This window comes from Zychaea mexicana, assembly GCF_025766255.1.
Source record: "Zychaea mexicana strain RSA 1403 chromosome Unknown BDB00scaffold_26, whole genome shotgun sequence".
In the NCBI taxonomy this organism is placed as follows: domain Eukaryota; kingdom Fungi; phylum Mucoromycota; class Mucoromycetes; order Mucorales; family Lichtheimiaceae; genus Zychaea; species Zychaea mexicana.
Genome location: NW_026516689.1, coordinates 170,271 through 190,561, shown reverse-complemented (window position 1 = coordinate 190,561; position 20,291 = coordinate 170,271). Strand labels below are relative to the sequence as shown.

Genomic DNA, 20,291 nt, shown 5'->3' with positions numbered 1-20,291 from the left:
TATTTCGGATTCTTCGTGGCTATATCTTATCTTTGTGTTTTCTTGCGTTTTTCTTTTTCTTTCTTCATGTCAGAGAATAGCTTGTTTCAGTTCGCCCAGGTGATAGCAGACCAACCGACCCACCACCACCCGCAGCCACAGCCGCCGCCGCCATCGTCGTCGTCGTCAGCGTCGTCGTCGCCGCAACCGAATCAACGCATCACACTGTCACAGCCGCCACCATACCAAGCAACACGATCTTCGGAAGCAGATGGTCCTCCCATGGCGGCTCGTCGTTACCTTCCGATTCGCAAGGTAACCTTTAGAGAAGAACACAGGGGAATGACACGCCATCTCACTCATCACCAGCGCAAAAGTGACTAACTTGCCTATCTGTGACGCCATGATAATAAAATAGAACGCTTGTATTGTGTGCGGTGTGTGCTTCACGTGCTCTAGGGTAAGCGAGTGCAGGAGTGCAGCATGATAGGCTGACATTTCATAAAGCTGTACGGCACAAACTGTATATGTGAGGAAGTCCAACCACGACGGGGCAAGAACCTACCGGAGGGCAGTCTCGATTCAAGGGCCAAGAAGCTGCATCCGCAAGACAAGGAAGACTACGAATTCTCGATGAACTGGCTCTCGGAACACGCCCACGCGATTTACAAAGACGAGTCTGGTACCGTCGTCGGCCTGCGCGATCTGTCCGAGGTGTCACTCTGCAAGGCACACAGCAGTACGCTCTACCGCGCCAAAAAGCGACACGAACGAGGCAGGAATCAAGCCCCGCCCTCGCCCGCCGATTCCAACGGGATCGACATGGTGATGGATCGCGATTCCTATCCGTTGCATCCCCATCCTAACCACCACTACGGCCCGCCGCCACCTTTGCTGGAAGGCGGTGGTATCGCTGCCAAGGTCCGTGAGATGCAGTATCATCACCCTCATCACCATCATCACCACCATCATCATCAATATAGGTCCTCCACGCCGCCTGATTTCAGCATGATGCAGCCGTCGTCGTCGCTCAAAAGGAAACGCATATCCAAGCAGCAGCAGCAGCAGCATCCATCGTCGCCATCGGAGAAACCCCATTCAAGCGCGTCGACGCCGCTTTACGCCACAGGCATGGCCCCGCTGTTGTCGCATCATCCGTCGTCATCGTCATCCTCGTCGTCGGGCACGGCTTTGTCGCCCCGCGGCCATGATCCTGCAGAGAGCAGCTTCTCGTTGCCTCCGCTCCACTCACGCGCGTCTTCGCTGTCGGCATTATCGTCGTCGTTTCAGAACCATCTGCATCTGTCTGGCCCATACCCGACCACGTCCGCCTATCCTGCAGCAGCAGCAGCAGCAGCAGCAACAGCAACACAACCACCTCCTCCTCCTCCAAGACAACCGTCGTCATCGACACCACCATTGCAGGTAGCAACCAGTGCTAACTCTACAAGCACTGGCGGAAGCGGTGGATCGCCACCGTTGCCACAGCAGCTGAAATCACTGGAGACGGTGTCGCTCAAATCGATGGACACACCAAGCAAGTATTACTTTCGCAACCTGGCCATCACTGACACATTTACGTTCCGTGACCTGCTCAAGGAGATTGACATGACGGGAACGCCACCCGCTGGTAAGCGTATTGTTGTGTCGGATGAAAAGAATGAAACGTTTTTCCCATTGGATCAGGCTATTCGGAGCGTCATCCAGCGACCCCTTTCGACTCACATGGAGCTTTGCTTGGGATTGAGCGACAAGCCTTCGATTGATTGGAGCAGTTATGCTTAATTAAACAACAACAACAACAACAACAATAACAATAACAATAACAATAACATAGGAAACAGGTCGGAAAGCTGTTTCTTTTATCATCATTTGCCCGTGGCAACCTCTTTACTCACTCATTCATTCATTACGCATACAGTTCATTTATCCACAGACCTGTAAATTATGTATACCTATCCCCTTGTTCTCTAGCGCTGCTTATCACACTCTCGTTTTCTCTCTGTATGTTCTTCTTTGGTTTCTTTCATTCTGGTTTTTTTTATAAGGCTCCATATCATTATATATCGAAAGTTTGGTCTTGTTCTTTTTTTTAACACAACACCCCTGTTCAAAATGCAAAAATTTAAAAAACTTGAAATATCCATTTTTCGCTTTTCTTTTATCTTCTTCTCTCTTTCACCAAAGCGGGCTTTTGAGGAGGATGCGCAAAACACCCTACAACCCTGATGTATCAAATGAACAAGTAATGAGGCAGGCTGAGCAAGCCAATCGGGCTGCTGCAGAATATCACCGTCAGCGAGAAACAGAAACGGCGCACAACTTTGACGAGCTCGAGTTGGATTATCCTAACGTGCATACCGAACGGATCGACCCTGAGAACTCGTAAATAGCATTTTTACTTCATTTGGGGCAGCAGAGTAATTATGGAGATAAACAAAGGGTCATTGTTGTTGTTGTTGTTGGTGGTGCTAATTATGTACTCGAATACTCGCTTAACCTGCTGCTGCGTAGATCGTGGACTGATAACCCCAAGGACCAGTGTGAAGTGTGTAAGTTGAGGAATGGCATATGATAATGACGCTGTATCTCTCGCGGTCTGACATCATACACATTGCTCGTTTTCCAGTGCTTGCAGATGACAGCATCCTGCCAAAACTGTCAGACAAGGATACAACACCACTTACAAAAGCCCAGAAGAAATCGGATCGGTGGATCAAAGAGCGCGGACAGCAAAAGCAAAAGGACAGTGGCTCACCGTATCGACAACGACAAGACGGCTCTGCTGATCTAGTGGGCTAGTTAATCTCCCTTCGCACTCTCTATCCCCTTTCTTGCCTCAACTGTATAAGTTTAAAGTGACATGGTGACACATAAAAAAACCCCAGTTCGCCAACAATTTCTTATGCAGTAGCATTCATCATCGCACAGAGTGGGTTTCAACACTCTTTTTTACTTTTTGCGTCGCTGCCCGTTTACCATACCATACACACGCACACTACAACATGCCTCTTCTAGACTATACAAAATGGTTAAACCTTTTTGACGACGTTCAAAAACAAGCGGGAGGTGCTTTTCGACAAGGGCCCCCTGAAGACTATTTTCCACTCGAAAGGGCACCCAAAGCACCGTGCTCAAAAGCAACCTGCCAGTGCGTGCGCGTATACAGCGTCTCTCAACGACCCGACACCTCTAATATCCTAGACCATTTCTTTCAATCGGTCACCATCAATGCCCGACACAGCATGTTCATTTCGGGCCGAACCGTCATTTCGCCCATTGCTAAAAAGATTGGCATTCCATTGATCGTTTACCTCGAAGCGCCACTTCAATATGCCATTTGCAAACCTGATTTACGTCCACTTTATGAAAACCAACCCGTTACGTTTCTGCTCGCTCAACCTAGTAATGGACTCGCGCCCATGCAATACCAGGACGGTGTGGGTACCGCGCTCGTTGCTCGACTTGACCATGAACCGCTCAGCGTCGAAGAGCTGGCGGCTATAAACGCCTATATACACATGTTGATGAATGAACGATATGGCCGAGGGCCTGCTGACTATCAGGTGCAAAAAACAATCACGCATGCAGATTATAAGCGCTTTACTACAGGCAATCATAATATTTTATCAAGAACTTTGTACGAGCAGTGGCTCAATTCTAATCCTGACAGTTGTACAATAACTTTGTAATGATATGTCAAGTTTTATGTAGTTTACTTGCTGGTAAAACAAAGGCACAAGTGGCCGCAGCCTTCTCCCTATTTTTTGTATACCTTATCATCGTATCTTATTTTCTCGCCATGGTTATGCATGAAACTTATTGTCAACCACACCCATCAATAAACCCTTAGCTCAAAGTCGTTAAAATGAACTATTAAAAGAAAGGATAGAGGAAAGAAAAATGGTAGGAGAATGTGTGATAAAGAGACTACAGCTAGGTATTCTTTACTAATGCTAATACAGCTCTGTGTATGTATGTGAATTTATTATTGTTGCTGCTGCTGCTGCTATTGCTGTTGTGATGGATTATCCCCCGAACCTTGGTTTTCCGATGCTCGTTCAGCAGCAGAGCCTGCATGAAACTCTGCTCGAACATGGTCATAACGTTCTTGGAAGGTTTGATAGCTTAGGATGGGTAGAGCATCTTGTCGCTGCTGTTGTTGTTCTTCAACTTCTTTGACCATAGTATAGAGCGTTTTTAGATATTCTAAGCGTCTGTGCAAACAAGCCAATTTTCTATCGTTCTTTTCGCGCGCGATACAGTTTGCTTTAAGAAGAGCAAGGATATTAGGAGGCGTACGAGTAGGCAATTGTCTATATAAAACGTCATGTAAATTGCCGTATCCTTCATCATCATAGAGACGATAGAATTATTTAATTGTTACCCTTCAATTTTGCCGGTATCAGGAGGTTGGGTACGTCTGCGAGATGGTGATCGGCTATGTCCTGGTTGCCCTTCATCGTCACTGTCCTCATGTGTTCGCTTGCTGCCTGTCGAGGATTGCTCAACTCTTCCTAGTGTGGGATGAGAAGCTCCTTGAGCGCTGGCGCTTAGCTGTTGCTGTTCTTGATCCGACAAAGAATTGGAATTGGGAGGCTGCGATCGTGCTGAACTATAGGTTGCTGAAGATGATGATGTTGCCCCTTCTTGGTTTTCTGATGCTATCGTGAGCGACGCTGATGAGGCGGAATTGCTCTGGTCAGATCCGTGTTGAGGAGACTCTGACGTTGATAAATCTGATGACGAGCCAGGATTTTGGTCCGTGGTTGATGATTTGGACATAGGAAGATGCTGGGTTAGTAGGAAAAGGAAAATGGGTAGAGAAGTATGCTATCGCTTTTTGTTGTAATCTTGCCATAATTTATATACACACACTCACATAAGATAAGTGAGAAGGAGCTTATAATAGAACTGGTGACGAGTATCTGTACAATTTCCTATAATGAATTGCTTGGAAATAAAATAAAGAGGGCCTCATGTCTCTGATTGTTATAACGAAAAAAAGCTGATCAGTGATATTTATTGTAAGAATTATACATAATTTCCGTTTACAGTTAAAGACTGATAGGGACGGGTTAGGGGAGAAGGCACCATTTATACTCGGTTGTTTTGATTGATGTCGCTTTCTTTTTGCATGAGCCAATAAGTGATAACTTGTCCGTATGTTTTCTCTCAGGCATTGAGTAAGACGAATGCCTTATGTTTACTTTTACCACGACATATTGTTTAGCATACCGATTGGTCGCACCTTTTTTATTTCTTTATACCGCATGGGTTAAGCTGTATTCTTTACAATAACGAAAGGGAAATAAAACAAGAAAATCACTTACGAAGGAAACTGGTGTAGATTATGTTTGTTTTTGGGCTCCAAAGCTCATGTTGCATGCTCATTAAAGTAGCAGGAATTGCCATATAGTAGCAAATGCGTTGATCTGAGAGTACATACAGTGATATAGAAATTAGTAACGGCCCAGGAGTAGAATGTTTTGCTTAGTACTAATATGGGATGCTTTACAAAGAAGAGCTTATGAGGCAACAAAGAGGGCTGCAGCATAAGCGGGGATGTTTGCCGCTACTGTATTAATAAATCCTCGCTAAACTTACATGATGCGCTTCATACCGCAATGTACAACGCTTCTACATATTATTGAGTGCATTTATCTGTACATTTGCAAAAGTGAGACTGTACAGCTTATATATGCACTTGAAGGCATACTGCTGTGCTCGTTCGTAGCATTCTTCAAATAACACACTCGCAACAGTGATGGATGGTGATGATGCTATTCGTGCTGTGGACTATGTACTTCGTTGCAGTTCTTCCATCTCATTGGTTTATGTTTGAAAAGGAACACAGAGAATGAAATAGCTAGCACCACCGCAGTAGTAGCTCATTATGCTTGATATATTTAGGAAAGCTACTGAGAAATGCTGGCAACATCATATTACATTTGCTTTCTGTTATAAGTTTGATCTGGCTACGTTCTCACTGCCTTATTTGCTGATTATATATGCTCTTTCGAACAGATAACTCAATGTCCTGGGTCGACCCATATGCATAAATACTTCCCTTTAACTTCACCGAATTATGTACGGATTCATAAGTACTGAAGCTACCTAAATTAAAACTCTCGATCTAAGGACAGGTATATCCATGAAAAGGTCGCCTACTTATTGAATGGATCACAGCACCGTTACAAGCTTGGATTGCTTCCCAGAATAGGAAGGTGACGAAAAGAAATTCAAACGCCGTCGAGTCTTACGCAAGATACGCGCGTTTCGCGGTCCAAGCTTTCGTCTGTTGCAACTTACCACACATAATCTTTACAAAATGGCCGCTAAATACAGTATGCCCAAGGGAGGCTTCAGCTTCGACAATTACGCAAGGTATAAGAAAAAACAGACCAGCACACAATTTACGATGCGATGCGTTACATATTGTTAAAAGCAACACCGTCGTTAAATTCAAAATTGCATCTATCTTTTTGATATATAGAAATAAAGCTTTGGAAACCAAAGGCGCTCGGCCACCCAAGGCCACCAGCACGGGCACTACTATTGTTGGTGTTCTTTTCAAGGTATATACTCGCAACAAATATATACAGCAAACAAGCTGCGATTTTCTACATTCAAAGACGAAAACAAGAAAGACGATTCGCTCTTTTGTTACATCCACACACACATACAATCTCTAACACATAATGCGTCGAACTTTATAGGATGGTTTGTGTCTAGGTGCCGATACCAGAGCCACCGAAGGACCCATCGTCGCTGACAAAAACTGTGAAAAGATTCACTACATTGCTCCCAACATGTAATTATCATACTTTGACATTTTCGAAGCGCAAAGCGAATTGTCAAATCTAATTTATAACACGACTAATTTCTTTCTGTAAACAGTTACTGCTGTGGTGCAGGTACTGCCGCCGACACGGAATCGACAACGAACCTCATTAGCTCGCAGATTGAATTACACAGCCTTGCCACAGGACGAAAGCCCCGTGTCGTGACAGCAATGACTATGCTCAAACAGATGCTTTTCAGGTATATATAAGGATAGCAAAAAGGGATGATCCAAGGACATAACAAAGGGTTAGAAAAGAGAGATAACTGTTTAACATGTACGGAAATGTTCCCTTTTATTTTCTGTTCAGGTACCAGGGACATATTGGTGCCGCGCTTGTGCTCGGCGGTTTTGATGCTACGGGACCCCATTTGTACACAGTCTATCCCCACGGAAGCACAGATAAACTTCCTTATGTCACCATGGGATCGGGCTCCCTCGCTGCCATGAGTGTCTTTGAAAGCAGGTGGAAACCCGATATGACGGTAAGGATGAATAGGGAGTGCGTGATGGGGTGAGAGGTGGGGGAGGCGGGGAGAGTTACAGCGCCCAATCCCAATTGGACACACACACACACACAAAAAAAAGGGCAAAGTTCTATAAACTAAAGAAACCGACGGTGATGGCATTTAAACGTACGATGTTTATTATTCTTATTAGCGTGAGGAGGCTATTGAGCTTGTAAAGGATGCCATTGAAGCGGGTATTTTCAACGATCTTGGATCGGGCTCGAACGTGGATGTCTGTGTGATTGAGAAGGATTCGACCGATTACTTGCGAAACTATGCCAAACCAAACGAGCGCGGCATCAAAGAGAGCAGCTACAAATACCCCCGAGGCACCACTGCTGTATTGAAGGAGTCGATCACCAACCTTGTCGACGTTTCTGAAGGAGATGCAATGGACATTTCAGTGTAAACAAAAAAAGATTGCGTCAAATTAATACACACATTCTTTTCAGAAAAAAACAACAACATGCGGTTTTTTCTCTCAAAGTCTTTCAATTGTTGATCTGCAAACTTAATAGAGCTTGAGATACATTTGTTTAACCTTCCCACAACAACCGTTGGGAGAAGCCAAAACATGGTATTTAGATCGGGAATGACGGATCAATGGGTGGATGTATGGTGCGATTTTATGTTCTTGTTCAGAGATTCCAATTGCAACTTGATATGATGTATGATGCTCTCCTCTGCCCTTCTTCTGTCTCTCTCCGTTGTTTATATTTAGTTATGTATATGTGCTTTGTATAGCGATGCGTCTGCGAGTAACTGTAGACAGTTCTATGAATCCATATGTAGAATCGGTGCAAGAAAAAGTGCTTTGTTGAGCGGAGACAAAGAGAAGAACACATAGGAAAAGGCTCCCTGCATGATTGGTATTGTCGGACGATGATGATGGGGTTTCAGTGTAATTTGATCAATCCAGCCAGGATAGAGAGGAGGGCCCGTTCACCCTAGTATTCATGGGACCAGGAAGGGGAGAAAGGGTGTATGTATATTTATCAGCAAACATAATCTAACATCAATATCCGCTATTCAGGATGATTTTGAACAGAAAAGAAGACTGACGTTGGGTGCTTCTTAATTAATCAACCAATTTGCGATCCGTTCATGCGTCTGTGTGTTCTTCTCGCACTCCCTCACTCTCACTAATGCGGTGCTTTCAGATCTTGTGTTGCCTTACACCAGTAATATGTATTCTGCTACCGACCTTCCTGCGACTCCTCTCCCCACACGCTATCCGCACGCGCATATATCACGTACGACGCAGACCACGCTGCGTATGTGGAAGGAGGTGGTCTTTGCTACACAGCATCAAACAGAATTGAGCACAAGGTTATATCAGAGTATGTAAAGCGAGAAAGAAAAAAGTGGCATGACCATGCAAATGTGCAGCACACTTATTTTTACATTAGTAGTGTAGAGTGTAAAACGATTTTTGCATTGATGCAAGGGCCATCTTATAATACTTGGCAAACATGGAATGAAATTCTTCTGCAGAAGTGTTTCTTGCTATGTGATTATTCAATGATTGAGCAAATAGAGCTAGAGCTGGAGCTAGTAGTAGAGCGCTACTAAGTATAATGGTCGCAATGTTGTAGTAGGGGTGATAACTATAAAATATAGTTAATTGATTGAGTGGGGAAAGTAGGATCATGGAGTGCTTGAATAATGAAAGTGTGATTAATGTTTGTATATTAGCCCACCAAATCTTCCTCTTTTGTTGATATTTTTTGTACCTTCTGATATTGTTGCCGCAACTTTAAAACTAAGCCATAAGGGAATAACGGGGTGCGGGGGAGGGGAGGAGAACTTTACTATGTATCTGGACTCTTGGCGGACATATCCCACATCCAATCTGGAATTACACACGCACGGAAATAACGGTGATGAAAGGATACGTTTTGGTGGCGATAGCAATAGTCATAAATAACAACTTAGCAGCAGCACGGTCCAATGGCAGGGAGCAGTAGTCGGGGTTGAGGGAAATTGAAGGGGAGTGGATGTTGTTCTGAGGTGTCTAGAATCAAGGAGTCGGTGGATGGAGCAATAGAAGCCGTACGAGAATTGTTGGAGAGGGGGAGTGTTAAGCTGACGCTGATGCTGCAAGGTGATGATGACTCGCTGTGGCGGCACGTATAATAAGAAAAAGCAGTGTTAAAAAAACCACGTGAGGTTTCATTGGAACCGTCGTATTGAATGCCGTTTACAGCAGTTTTGTACGAAAGAGAGAGAGAGAAGTGGGGGTGTTTGTTATGCATGTGGTATATGTGCTGTGTGCCTCTCTCTTTCACGCACCCAACCCCCTTCCTCTTGCCCCTCTCCCCCACTGTTTTTCACCCAAACCATCATTACATCCGCCTCCCTTCCGAGCTCAGCAATCTTTTTTTTTCCCGGCCAAAAAAAGCCAACAACGCGTAAATAATTAAAGTCGTGATAATGAATCTTCTTCTTCTTCTTCTTCCAAATTCTCTTTATCACTTGTACTTTTTCTACACACTCACACTCTCTCACACTCATCGCCACCATGTCCTCGCTAAGATGTACCAATGAAGAATACCATTACCCTCGACGACGATGTACTAGTAGTAAAAGCAACAACGCTCACCCACACCGTCACCATCAAATGCCTTCCCTTTCATCCTCCATATCATCATGTTCCACCTCCTCTTCTGCAACGGATAGCCGCAATCTGCGCAGAGAACAGCAACTGATCCATGATCGATACGCACATAATCAGCAACAGCACCATACATCTCACAACCTCGAGCGATCTCGCTCGGCAGGAAGCAGCTACTATTATTATCGTGCAGGAGCAGGACTCAGAAGAACAAGCAGCAAGATGACGAGAGACCAATACGGGAATGGTCAAGACTGGGATAATATTCTACAATTGTCCAAGTGCCGGTCATGTCCTGCCAGACATCAACAGCACCAGCACCAGCAGCCAGAAAAACAGCCGCAACAACGTCCACGGTCGCAGCAAGAGCAGCCAAACCCGAGGCGAGTGTCATTTAATCAACAGGTCGTCGTGATCACGCCCACATTGCTGCCAACAGAAGAGAGTCCGTATCTTTTATCTGCATTGTTCGATGAGCAAACACAGCAGCATTCAGGTCACACAAATAAGAACAGCCATTGTCTAGTTACAACAACGCCGACACTCTATGCACATGCAAGAGATGACGGTGACTTTGACGACGACACCCAGCAGCAGCAGCAGCATCATAACGCCAGCAACTGGTGGTGGGACGAATCACAATTGGCTGTAGAACTAGCCGACGATACAACCGACCCTAGCGACATTGCATGGTACAAGCGAATCGTATACCACGACACCAAGTTATTACCTTGTCTAGACAACATGATGCGCCGCCGGTCATCCAGTACCACCACCACTACTACTACTACTACTACTGCGAACACCTCTAATTGCGGCAGTAGTGCTAGTGATAAATGGTGGTCTCGGCGTGTCTCAGAAGATAACAATCCTCCTGCAGCCCGTGATGCGACTGTCATGCCATTGAAATTGACTGGCGGTGGCCGCGTTGCTGTCGGTGCTGGCCGTCGTGGTGGCACCACCAATGCCTCTACTACCACCCAATCCTCCCCCTCCTTCCCCACTTCTACCTCTTCATCATCACCATCTACTGACCTCCAATCACATTGCACAAACCCTAAACGACGACGCCCCTGTTTACAAAAATTCACCCGGTCTATCAAAAAATTAGTGATGGGATTTGTACTATAGTATACATATACACCCACTCGTAAATACGAGTAACTTAATCTTTTTTATAATAGTAGACATTATATATAATGCACAATTAATCTGTATAAATCAAGAAGAAGAACGTACTTTACACGTCACATCAAACAACAAAGTCGTCCTGCTCTCAGTAGACAGCATGAATGTTTTTGTTTTGGCTGCAAAAGAAGCTCAAGCATACCCTAATCCCTTGGGCTTGTTTTTTATTTCCGATCTGATGGAAGGTTCTCTTGGTCTCCATACTGATAAGCTCTCTTTCTTCACCAAACTACATTCTCTCATTTCTCTTAAAACAACCCCCCCAAATAAAGAAACGGACTTGAACAGCACACATTAAACTCCTTGTATGCATCACCTACTATTTTCTTCTCTCACTGCGCATAGCATATATATATATGCCTTCGTCGCTGCTACATGTTATCAATTACTATGGCTTTTTGCATTATAAAATGTAGACATACGCTAATGCCGCCGTGCTACTCTTTCTATAAAAAAACCTGATGCATACATAATTAGTACATTATTTATCGCCCCATGGCTGCAGGGCAGAAATATATCGTAGAATAAGCAACCACACACATAGTGAAATATGTACATACATGCAGTTACTCTCTTATTGATCTGATCGAGTATGTAGTATGTGCTGTGATTACCTGAATGAAACTTTGCAAAAGAGCTTCGATGACTCGGCTCCACCTACTGCACACCTGCGCAGACAACAAACAACTTCTTCAAGTATTACAGATCACAGCAGCATAGAGAAACGATGTTGCTAATGTTAGCGTCGTTAAGCTGAAGGATGCTTGCTTAAAATCAATTATATTCTTATATCTACCAAACCAATGATGATACTCATGTAGCGTTAGTTTGGGAGATTGGATATGTACTTGTGTCAATATCAGCGTGCGAATTAATTCATTGTCCATTATACAGTAGCGACACGATTTAACCATAACAAGAAGTGTTCCTGGAAAACCTTAGTACATGCACCTCACCGTAGTAAAAAATACACATGGAGTAAATAAGCTACTATTATATAATATGTTTGTCATACATTCAATGACAGATCTTTTATGCTATGTACTAGCTGACTACGACGCATCATCATTGATTATGCTATCGTAAAGCCTTTCTTTAGCTAGCCTGTTTCGAAACTGAATACAACACGATACCTAATAGGTTAGTAAATTGAATCGTAGTTCCTTAATCATAGAGATGATAGCAATGAGGGGGTTCTTGTTGTTATTTATTAAAGACGGAGAGAATACAACGTAATATAAGCATGGCAATAACAAGGCGAGGAGGAGGGACAAGGACAAGTTATCAACGTCTTTTTGCCGGGTATAATTCATTGTAGGCTAGTGATGAGACGCATACTTCATCAAACTCTTCACGTGATAAATACCGGTGCGCTAGTGCTTCCATGGATGTGTTCTCATTCACAAAACCCTGCCTATAATTTTTGCATAGAAGGTTGTTAAGTTGAGATTGATAACGGTCCTCCTCTATCTCTCTCTAATACATACCGTTGCATCAGTAAGCGCATGTCTTCCACACCGATCGAATACTTCTGGGCATGTTCTGCGTATGAGGTCAAGTCATCTGCTATCTGTTCAAAGAATACTTCGCTCCTAGTAATTGAGTGGGGTTTTTAGTAATTGGGTTCGCTGAGCACTATAAGAATGGTACGATCAGAGTAAAATATGCGACGATATTTGTAAAACGCTTACAATGCTTGTAATTTACTAGTGACTAGGTAAGGAAGCGGTGAACCCGAGAACTTTGTGAATAGTGCTCGAGCGTCAGCTTTTGGTATGGCTGCGCCACTATAGTATGTTTCATGGTAGGTGCTTTCATTGCTACGTTATGAACAGTATTCCATATTTAGTCATTCTCGTTCTTCTTCTGTGTCGATAGTTTACTGCCACCCCTCCCCCCAAGTTTCCAAAAGAAAAACAGACGTACCCAGCAAAGTGGTTCTTCACTTTTTCCAGCTTTTGGGACGCAAATGTATTTCCAGAAATGACTCTTGTGATGTTTTGTCGCCTAGTAAGAAGTTACTTATTATTAGTATCATGGCGACAAGCCCAAGTGACTGATGTCAGCTTACATTGCTTCAAGATTAACCAAATCCGCCATTTCAACGTCGTTGTCGTCAACATTGCTACCACCATCAAATTCGGTTGGAGCCTTTCTGCTGATGCTATCCTGTGGGCTTTTTTTTTGTTTTGAAGAGAACCGTAGTAATATTGGATTAGGCACATATCATGAGGCCATTGTTCTCGTCATTTGGGGTTTTGTTGGTTGGGAAAGAAAATGTTGGGGGTGGGGAGGATAAGTATGGCTGTTTGTTTTGGTTACATACGTTTTCCTATTCGATACTAGTCCAGCAGCTTGACGGTTGTTGCCATTCTTAGTACCATGCCCGCCCATTCCGGGTATTTCCCTAAGTACGGTAAATATCATCATCATCAGGGTCAACCCATGATCTTGGTTTTCTCTGTATCCTATAATGTGCTTACTCTTGCAAAGCATCGAAATCGGCTATCGGCTCAGGTAAATTATCCTCGGCTGCCTGACCCGTCGATGGTAAACTATCTTGGTTTTGTTCCATCACCAAACCACTGCTTCGCCGCTTGGATCTCGTGGATTCGTTGTCTGCCATTTGGAAATCGTCATCGTCATCGTCACCATAATCGTAATCAATATCATCGATATCTTGATCCATAAATTGTTGTTGTTGTTCTTGATCATTATTTCCTCGAGGAGGTGATGCTGATGGCTGTTGTTGTTGCTGTGATAGCTTTGTCCGTGCTGCGCTTGACCCTTCTGGTTGTGTGGATGGAGCAAAATGCTGTTTTAATTGTTCAGGAGATGTTGGCTGTGGGTAATGTCCCATTCTGCCCTTCCCTTTGATGTCGACATTGCCCCTGGTATCCTTCTTCTGCTCAGCATGCATAGGTGATTCTTGAAAAGCAAGAGGTTCTTGAGATGTAAGCAATGGCCGCTTATCCACAACCTTGGAAGGGCCAGCCCCTGGTACCTCATGCTGATCCATTCGTTCATATCGAGCGCTAGTAGCCCCAGTAGCAGGAGCAACTATATTACTAGTAGCAATGTGCGTAGCACTAACAGGAAAAGTCGTTTCTTTTGTTATTGACGTTGGTGCTAATTCCAAATCCAAACGAGAAGGCATCCACCCCGTACGGTCGTTGCCATCATTGCCATCGTTGTTATCGTCATTTTGGATCGCTGTTTCCTGCGATGCCACTAGTAAGTTTGAGTCTGCGAAATCACGTTGCGTCCTTTGGGTTGAAAACTCGCTAAAGTTCGTGTCAGAGTTATAAGAAATCATTGAAAGCGTGTCGTTGAAGTCCTGCATCGATCGGTGCCGCGTGTCACGTCGACGACGGAACGAGTACTTTTGGGTAAAGGTAGGAAGCTGCGCAGGTTTTTTTTGTAGCTTTTCATATTCGCGCTGAAACTCTTCTTCACGGTTACGTTTTGATAAGGACGTGTGTTGCTTTTGCAGCTGGAGTTGTTGTCGCTGAGATAATTCAAACGCACTTTGATCGGATTCGGTGTAAGTGCTGCTTTCCGGTTGTGATTCGCCGATCGAGGGTTCACTTGGTTGTGCTGTTACAAAGTAAAGCTAGATGTTAGAAAGCCAGTTTTACAGAATGAAAATACGAAGAATAAACAACTACACTTGATATGCATACCGTTGCTCAATAGCTGGAGTATACGGCCTGCTCGTTCGCGTGCTGATCGAGTACGTTCTTGGAAATCTTTAGCTGGTAAGTACAGATCCTATTGTACAATGTAAGTATATAGTAGATATGGCGTTTTCTAATGTACACGTACATCAAAGTTGTCATCGTCAGAATCGCCAGCAGTAGTGAATTGTAGATCCATAGTAGAATAATAGTTAAAAGGCACCGTTTTCGTCAGGACCTCAGCACAATTCATTGGCGGACTTTTCTTTACCACGTACGCTAGCAGCCAGCGCACACTTTTCACTTTTTTTTCCTTGTTGTTCTCATAATCTCTTTTCTTTTTACAACACAAAAGGAATTCACAATGGCACGAGACGAAGTAGCAACAGCTTCACGATCGAAAATTGATCCTGCAAAAGAAATGGAGATAATGAAGGCGACTACCCGTGCTGGAGGTGCCTACATTCCACCCCATCGACTACGACAAATGCAACAACAAGTGACCGACAAATCAAGCGATCAATACCAACGCATCACTTGGGAAGCGCTCAAGAAATCTATCAATGGTTTGATCAACAAAATCAACACTTCTAACATCAAAATGATTGCCCCTGAATTGTTTGGCGAGAACCTGGTCCGTGGCCGAGGCTTGTTCTGCCGCAGTCTCATGCGGGCACAAAGTGCAAGTTTACGATTCACACCTGTATATGCTGCCGTCGCAGCTGTCGTCAATACAAAGATACCAGACTGTGGTGCATTATTGCTGGCACGATTGGTAGTACAATTCCGACGTGCTTTCCGTCGTAATGATAAGGTAATGCTCTTTGTTATAACAGCTAGTAATAGCATTGGAAAACGATTGACACGTTATTTGGTACCATTGTGTTGTGTAGACTGTGTGCTTAGCTGTATGCACTTTTATTGCACATTTAACAAACCAACTCGTTGTCCACGAAATCCTTGCTCTACAAGTCCTCGCATTACTGTTGCAGCAACCCACGGACGACTCGGTCGAAATCGCTGTAGGCTTTATGCGCGAGGTCGGTGCTCACCTAGCCAATGTTTCCCCCAAACCTAACAACGCCATCTTTGAGACGTTCCGTTCTATTCTACACGAGGGCAAGATTGATAAACGTACACAGTACATGATCGAAGTCTTGTTCCAGGTGCGCAAGGATAAATACAAGGATAATCAGCCTATCATCCAAGACTTGGATCTGGTAGAAGAGGAAGATCAAATCACACATTACATCGGTTTGGACGACGAGGATCTTGACGTCGAGGAACGACTCAACATTTTCAAGTACGACCCTGATTACGCGGAAAACGAAGAGCGATACGCCGAACTCAAGGCTGAAATCTTGGGTGAAGGATCTGAAGATGAATCCGACGACAGTGATGAGGATAGTGAGGATGAGAGTGAAGAAGAAAGCGAAGATGAAGAGGACAAGCAAATGGAAATCCAGGACAAGACAAATGCCGATGTGATTGACCTGCGACGAAAAATCTATTTGACGGTCATGTCCAGTGTGGATTATGAAGAATGTTGCCACAAATTGATGAAGATCAATATTCAAGAGGGTCAAGAGGTAATGTATTAATAACTGAAGTTGTAAAAATCAAAGTATTGCGATTGGGTTAAAGTGTTATAAGCTAATTCTCTTTTGCTCAACTTACCATGTGCATAGATTGAATTATGTAACATGATCATCGAGTGCTGCTCTCAAGAACGAACCTTCCTCAAATATTATGGTTTGATGGCAGAACGCTTCTGCAAAATGAACCGGATATGGGGCGAGAATTTCGCGATTGCGTTCAACGAGACGTACGAGACTGTCCACCGATACGAAACCAACCGACTACGCAACATTGCCAAATTATTTGCCCATCTTTTCTTTACGGATTCCCTAGCCTGGACCTGCTTTTCGATCGTCCGTTTAACTGAAGAAGACACAACATCGGCATCGCGTATTTTCGTCAAGATTCTCTTCACCGAAATCAGCGAATTTTTGGGTTTAAAGAAGCTCAAGGAACGTATGGATGATCCATATATGGCCGAGTCATTCCAAGGCATGTTTCCCAAGGACAATCCAAAGAACACGCGTTTCGCCATCAACTATTGGACCAGTATTGGATTGGGTGCGCTCACTGAAGAGTTGCGTGAATGGTTGCGAACTGCCCCTCAACAAATTATGCGAAAGCGTCGCGTATCAGATTCCGATAGCAGTAGCAGCGACAGCTCTTCGGATTCGGAGAGTGACAGCGACTCAGATAGCGGCAGCAGCAGTGGTAGCGATTCGGAAAGTGATAGCGACAGTGTGAGCAGCAGTGGTAGTAGCAGCGGAAGCAGTTACTATGACAGAAATAAGAGAAGAAGACGCTAAAATCCCGTTTATTTATATCAATCCACCACTCCCAACCCCAATTTGTCTTTTCTTAATCAGTTAAATTGTCTAAAAATTTGCAAATATCACACACTATCAGAATAAAAAGCACGACCATTTTTTTATTGATGAGGAAGATCAGTATGCTCTATGTAGGATGGTTCAATAGTAACGGTCTAAGAGAATGTGTAATCGTCTATGAGCCTTTACTGCCAATTGTCATTATCTTTGGTGAATCATTGCAGTGATATGTAGTCAAGACTATTGTTTGCATACTGTTGATTATACATATCAGAGTATTGTGTTCCAAGATTCAAACTGAAGTTGTCACCATCTCGGCAGTCGAAAGTATCATAATAGTGATTTTAGAAGGTTTAAAGTCGTTTTCTGTAGCAGCAATTGTGAAAGTTGAGAGTAGAGCTATGCCAAAAAGGGGTGTACATAATGCGATCTAGAGTAGCAGAAAAATGATTTTCTGTCTATTCTTGTGGTAGTTTGTGCTGTAGCAGTCTAAGAATAAAGAACTGATATATGCGGAAACAAAAGTCATAAAATATAACAATGAAGTCTGGCTTTTGCTTTTTTTTACGCTTCTGACATTTGAAAATTTTTCTTCAGAACATATAGTAGATACTGTAACCCCTATCGATGGTAGCTAGCAACATGGCGACTAAATGGACGAAGAAAACAACAGAGAGAAATGGGTATAATCTCCACTTTATTACTATACAGGATATGAAAATACGCATAATACAGTACAAAAGGTTGGTAGTATTGTATTCCGAATAATACTGACTGTTATCTAAATGCGTTGAAACTAACCGCATGTAAAACGAAGATATAATGTATGTGCGGCAACCGTGCGTTGTCGTCATATGTAGAACCTTTTAGCTGATTTTATTGCTTTGCTGTATCAGTCTTCGTTAATTTCAAAGCACAATGGCACCAACGAAGGCTACTATCGAAGCAACGAGTAACGAGGCGAGCATGGTGGGTGATTCTTTAAATATGGATCCTTGGCTGCATTCCGGTATTTTATTGTAGTCGAAACTTCCACATTGGCCATAGAGTGGGTAATATCTGAAGCCATATGGGCACTGCCTTATATACGTCTTGCCAGATTCTTTGTCACATTTGTAGAAGGTAATACATGTCGAATTCGGAACCGCCATATGCGGTATGCCACTTTTGGCGTACTCCTTACACATATCAACATAATGTGATTCTGCGATCACATTGCCGTAGAGATTTCTGGCAATCAATGCAGTAATAGCGTTAGACGTCCCATTTGTTGTTCGTACAGTAGCAGCAGTGGAGTACGGCAGTAACCAAATGGCACCAAGGAGATTAATCGAAAAGATAGCGGCACACAAACGCATCTTAGCTTCTCGTTAAGTGGTATATGCGCTTTAGCAGGAATGTACGGTACAAGATACACTGAGAATGTAGTAAAGAAAAAAGTAGATGGATAGGTTGCAGAACTTTCTGCGGGTGCCTCAAAACTTAAAGGTGTCCTTTTATACTTTTAAAAGTGCTATGATATGGCGTCTCAATTTCAGACCTATAACTGACGACTTAGCAAATCCAATATGACATCGTCCGGATTCTCATTGACAACATATCGGCCTGGCAACAATTAGCGCTTTGTAGGCCAGTCGACTGTCCCAAATCACGGTTGCCTCCGTCACCTCAGCTAGCAGCACGAAAATTTTCTAGTCATTACAGGTGAAAACTTGTTATTTTATGTCAAAGCTGGTTAGTATGAGTGATAGTGGGTCACCACCAGGAATAGCTAGAATAGCAAATAAAGGTTGCAATCCAAATTACGATTTTCTATTATTGTGAAAAAGAGTAAGAAGTAGCGTAAGAATTTGTGAATTCAGGTGCAATCTAGTAACAATTGGTGACTTCAAAGGAGGAGAGGAGATCTCAAATTTTTAAAGTATCACGGAGCCTTGAGCCATGTGGTCTTACGTCAGGATACACATGATAATCGTTATGTCGAGGCGATTTAACTGACTGCAAAGTTCCAACCAAAAAATCAATGTTATCTGCTTCGGCAACACAAAGCCAGTTGTTTCGTTCGTCATGTGGCGGTGGTCCATAAGGCATTCCATACTGGGTTTGTTTTGTGCATCAATTCTCTGGCCTAAGTCATAGTTTTTCAAACGAAACACTGTCATTGCTTTCAGAAGAATCTCGTGCATGACTCTGATATGGTCGTTTTGTTGATCCTGATACAGTAGTTGACTCGAAAAAGAAATTGTGCGCGCTCCTACACTGCATACATTTAGGAAGTTGATGCATTGTTCAATTTTTTGAACGACAAGAAGTAAACCCAAGAAAAGGAAGTAGAATAACTGATTCAAACCATTTTCTGGTGACAGAAACCACTTTTCGTTAAACAAGTGGTATATAGAATTTTTGAAGTTGCGTGTTTATCTGCTTTTAAAATCCTTTTCCATGACCTCCTGTCACTTTCCAGAATCCTCGTAGGTCCACCAAGGAGCAGACAGTTTATGGTATGGCTTGTAGTGTATAAAATGCCTTCCAAAAAAAAACAACTATGACAAAAAATAAAAATTTCGAACCAGGGATAAACGATCACTTGCATGAATTGTGCGACATCATTTATAAGAGGTTGTGACTATACAGTATACTAGCAGGTACAGCATATTACCTTACCATTGATGTGATGTTCATTGTCCTTATGATGAGATGCTTGGGAAACAAATGAAGCACCACTGGCTGTTCTGCTATACATAAATTGCCTAAAGAAACTATTCCAAAGACAACCAACTCTGTCAATGATTAAAGTGCATTGTAAGAGAAACAATGGCACTGCTGCTTCTTTCCTTGCTATGGCCTCATCCGCTTTAGCTGTCTATACAGTATTGCTTATATTTCTCTAGACTACAAGGGTCAGGATGTGCGTGATTGATGTGAATGTACAGCTATTATGTTAATGTGTTGCAACACATATGCAAATGGTGGCTCGAGTCATTAGCCTTGCATTTGAGCGATGGTTTAAGACAATTTAGCACTTTAGCTTTAATGGCAGTTTGTTTGAGCACTTTAAAAAGATGTTGTTGGTTT

At 43.3% G+C, this 20,291-nt stretch overlaps 9 protein-coding genes across 9 annotated transcripts; 6 read left to right on the top strand and 3 right to left on the bottom strand.

The window, feature by feature from the left end:
• Positions 1-66: 66 nt before the first annotated feature.
• Positions 67-1,764, top strand: BDB00DRAFT_871191 (uncharacterized protein; the record flags this gene model as incomplete). Its single annotated transcript, XM_053126802.1, has 3 exons — positions 67-294; positions 398-439; positions 514-1,764. The coding sequence occupies 3 exons, from the start codon at positions 67-69 to the stop codon at positions 1,762-1,764; spliced, it is 1,521 nt and encodes a 506-aa protein (XP_052980905.1).
• A 360-nt stretch (positions 1,765-2,124) lies between these two features.
• Positions 2,125-2,862, top strand: BDB00DRAFT_817623 (uncharacterized protein; the record flags this gene model as incomplete). The annotated part of the gene is made up of 2 exons (XM_053123084.1): positions 2,125-2,531; positions 2,609-2,862. Coding segments are annotated over exons 1-2 (286 nt in total), but the record flags the coding sequence as incomplete, so codon positions are not given.
• Positions 2,811-4,016, top strand: BDB00DRAFT_817620 (uncharacterized protein). The gene is made up of 2 exons (XM_053123083.1): positions 2,811-3,885; positions 3,945-4,016. Exon 1 carries the CDS (start codon positions 2,985-2,987, stop codon positions 3,669-3,671), a length of 687 nt encoding a protein of 228 aa, XP_052980903.1. The 5' UTR covers positions 2,811-2,984; the 3' UTR covers positions 3,672-3,885; positions 3,945-4,016.
• BDB00DRAFT_817618 (uncharacterized protein) lies at positions 3,945-4,950 on the bottom strand. Its single transcript, XM_053123082.1, has 3 exons — positions 4,879-4,950; positions 4,389-4,807; positions 3,945-4,311 (listed from the first exon to the last, which is right to left on the bottom strand). Exons 2-3 carry the CDS (start codon positions 4,762-4,764, stop codon positions 3,989-3,991), a joined length of 699 nt encoding a protein of 232 aa, XP_052980902.1. The 5' UTR covers positions 4,765-4,807; positions 4,879-4,950; the 3' UTR covers positions 3,945-3,988.
• Positions 4,951-6,310: 1,360 nt separating this feature from the next.
• BDB00DRAFT_761560 (proteasome subunit beta type-7) lies at positions 6,311-7,741 on the top strand (the record flags this gene model as incomplete). The annotated part of the gene is made up of 6 exons (XM_053119279.1): positions 6,311-6,366; positions 6,476-6,557; positions 6,699-6,793; positions 6,880-7,023; positions 7,134-7,308; positions 7,484-7,741. The coding sequence occupies 6 exons, from the start codon at positions 6,311-6,313 to the stop codon at positions 7,739-7,741; spliced, it is 810 nt and encodes a 269-aa protein (XP_052980901.1).
• A 612-nt stretch (positions 7,742-8,353) lies between these two features.
• Positions 8,354-9,423, bottom strand: BDB00DRAFT_817614 (uncharacterized protein). Its single transcript, XM_053123081.1, has 2 exons — positions 8,742-9,423; positions 8,354-8,672 (listed from the first exon to the last, which is right to left on the bottom strand). Exons 1-2 carry the CDS (start codon positions 8,981-8,983, stop codon positions 8,663-8,665), a joined length of 252 nt encoding a protein of 83 aa, XP_052980900.1. The 5' UTR covers positions 8,984-9,423; the 3' UTR covers positions 8,354-8,662.
• A 303-nt stretch (positions 9,424-9,726) lies between these two features.
• BDB00DRAFT_817613 (uncharacterized protein) lies at positions 9,727-11,425 on the top strand. The gene has a single exon (XM_053123080.1). It carries the CDS (start codon positions 9,854-9,856, stop codon positions 11,075-11,077), a length of 1,224 nt encoding a protein of 407 aa, XP_052980899.1. The 5' UTR covers positions 9,727-9,853; the 3' UTR covers positions 11,078-11,425.
• An 891-nt stretch (positions 11,426-12,316) lies between these two features.
• BDB00DRAFT_817611 (uncharacterized protein) lies at positions 12,317-15,028 on the bottom strand. Its single transcript, XM_053123079.1, has 9 exons — positions 14,960-15,028; positions 14,818-14,905; positions 13,618-14,731; positions 13,461-13,541; positions 13,206-13,310; positions 13,061-13,141; positions 12,826-12,954; positions 12,622-12,726; positions 12,317-12,548 (listed from the first exon to the last, which is right to left on the bottom strand). The coding sequence occupies exons 1-9, from the start codon at positions 15,008-15,010 to the stop codon at positions 12,419-12,421; spliced, it is 1,884 nt and encodes a 627-aa protein (XP_052980898.1). The 5' UTR covers positions 15,011-15,028; the 3' UTR covers positions 12,317-12,418.
• Positions 15,029-15,071: 43 nt separating this feature from the next.
• On the top strand, positions 15,072-17,443 carry BDB00DRAFT_938178 (MIF4G-domain-containing protein; the record flags this gene model as incomplete). Its single annotated transcript, XM_053129272.1, has 4 exons — positions 15,072-15,625; positions 15,705-16,400; positions 16,500-16,978; positions 17,365-17,443. Exons 1-4 carry the CDS (start codon positions 15,176-15,178, stop codon positions 17,441-17,443), a joined length of 1,704 nt encoding a protein of 567 aa, XP_052980897.1. The 5' UTR covers positions 15,072-15,175.
• Between the last annotated feature and the right edge of the window lie 2,848 nt (positions 17,444-20,291).

Excerpts from the sequence above, each read along its gene's own strand:
- BDB00DRAFT_817620 (XM_053123083.1), top strand. The coding sequence starts at position 2,985 with ATGCCTCTTCTAGACTATACAAAATGGTTAAACCTTTTTGACGACGTT.
- BDB00DRAFT_817614 (XM_053123081.1), bottom strand. The coding sequence starts at position 8,983 with ATGATCCTACTTTCCCCACTCAATCAATTAACTATATTTTATAGTTAT.
- BDB00DRAFT_817618 (XM_053123082.1), bottom strand. The coding sequence starts at position 4,764 with ATGTCCAAATCATCAACCACGGACCAAAATCCTGGCTCGTCATCAGAT. Across the intron at positions 4,312-4,388 it reads TCGCAGACGTACCCAACCTC|ATGACGTTTTATATAGACAA; the intron begins CTGATACCGGCA and ends ACGGCAATTTAC.
- BDB00DRAFT_817613 (XM_053123080.1), top strand. The coding sequence starts at position 9,854 with ATGTCCTCGCTAAGATGTACCAATGAAGAATACCATTACCCTCGACGA.
- BDB00DRAFT_817611 (XM_053123079.1), bottom strand. The coding sequence starts at position 15,010 with ATGGATCTACAATTCACTACTGCTGGCGATTCTGACGATGACAACTTT. Across the intron at positions 14,906-14,959 it reads CTGACGATGACAACTTTGAT|GATCTGTACTTACCAGCTAA; the intron begins GTACGTGTACAT and ends ATTGTACAATAG. Across the intron at positions 13,142-13,205 it reads TTGGTTAATCTTGAAGCAAT|GCGACAAAACATCACAAGAG; the intron begins GTAAGCTGACAT and ends ACTTCTTACTAG.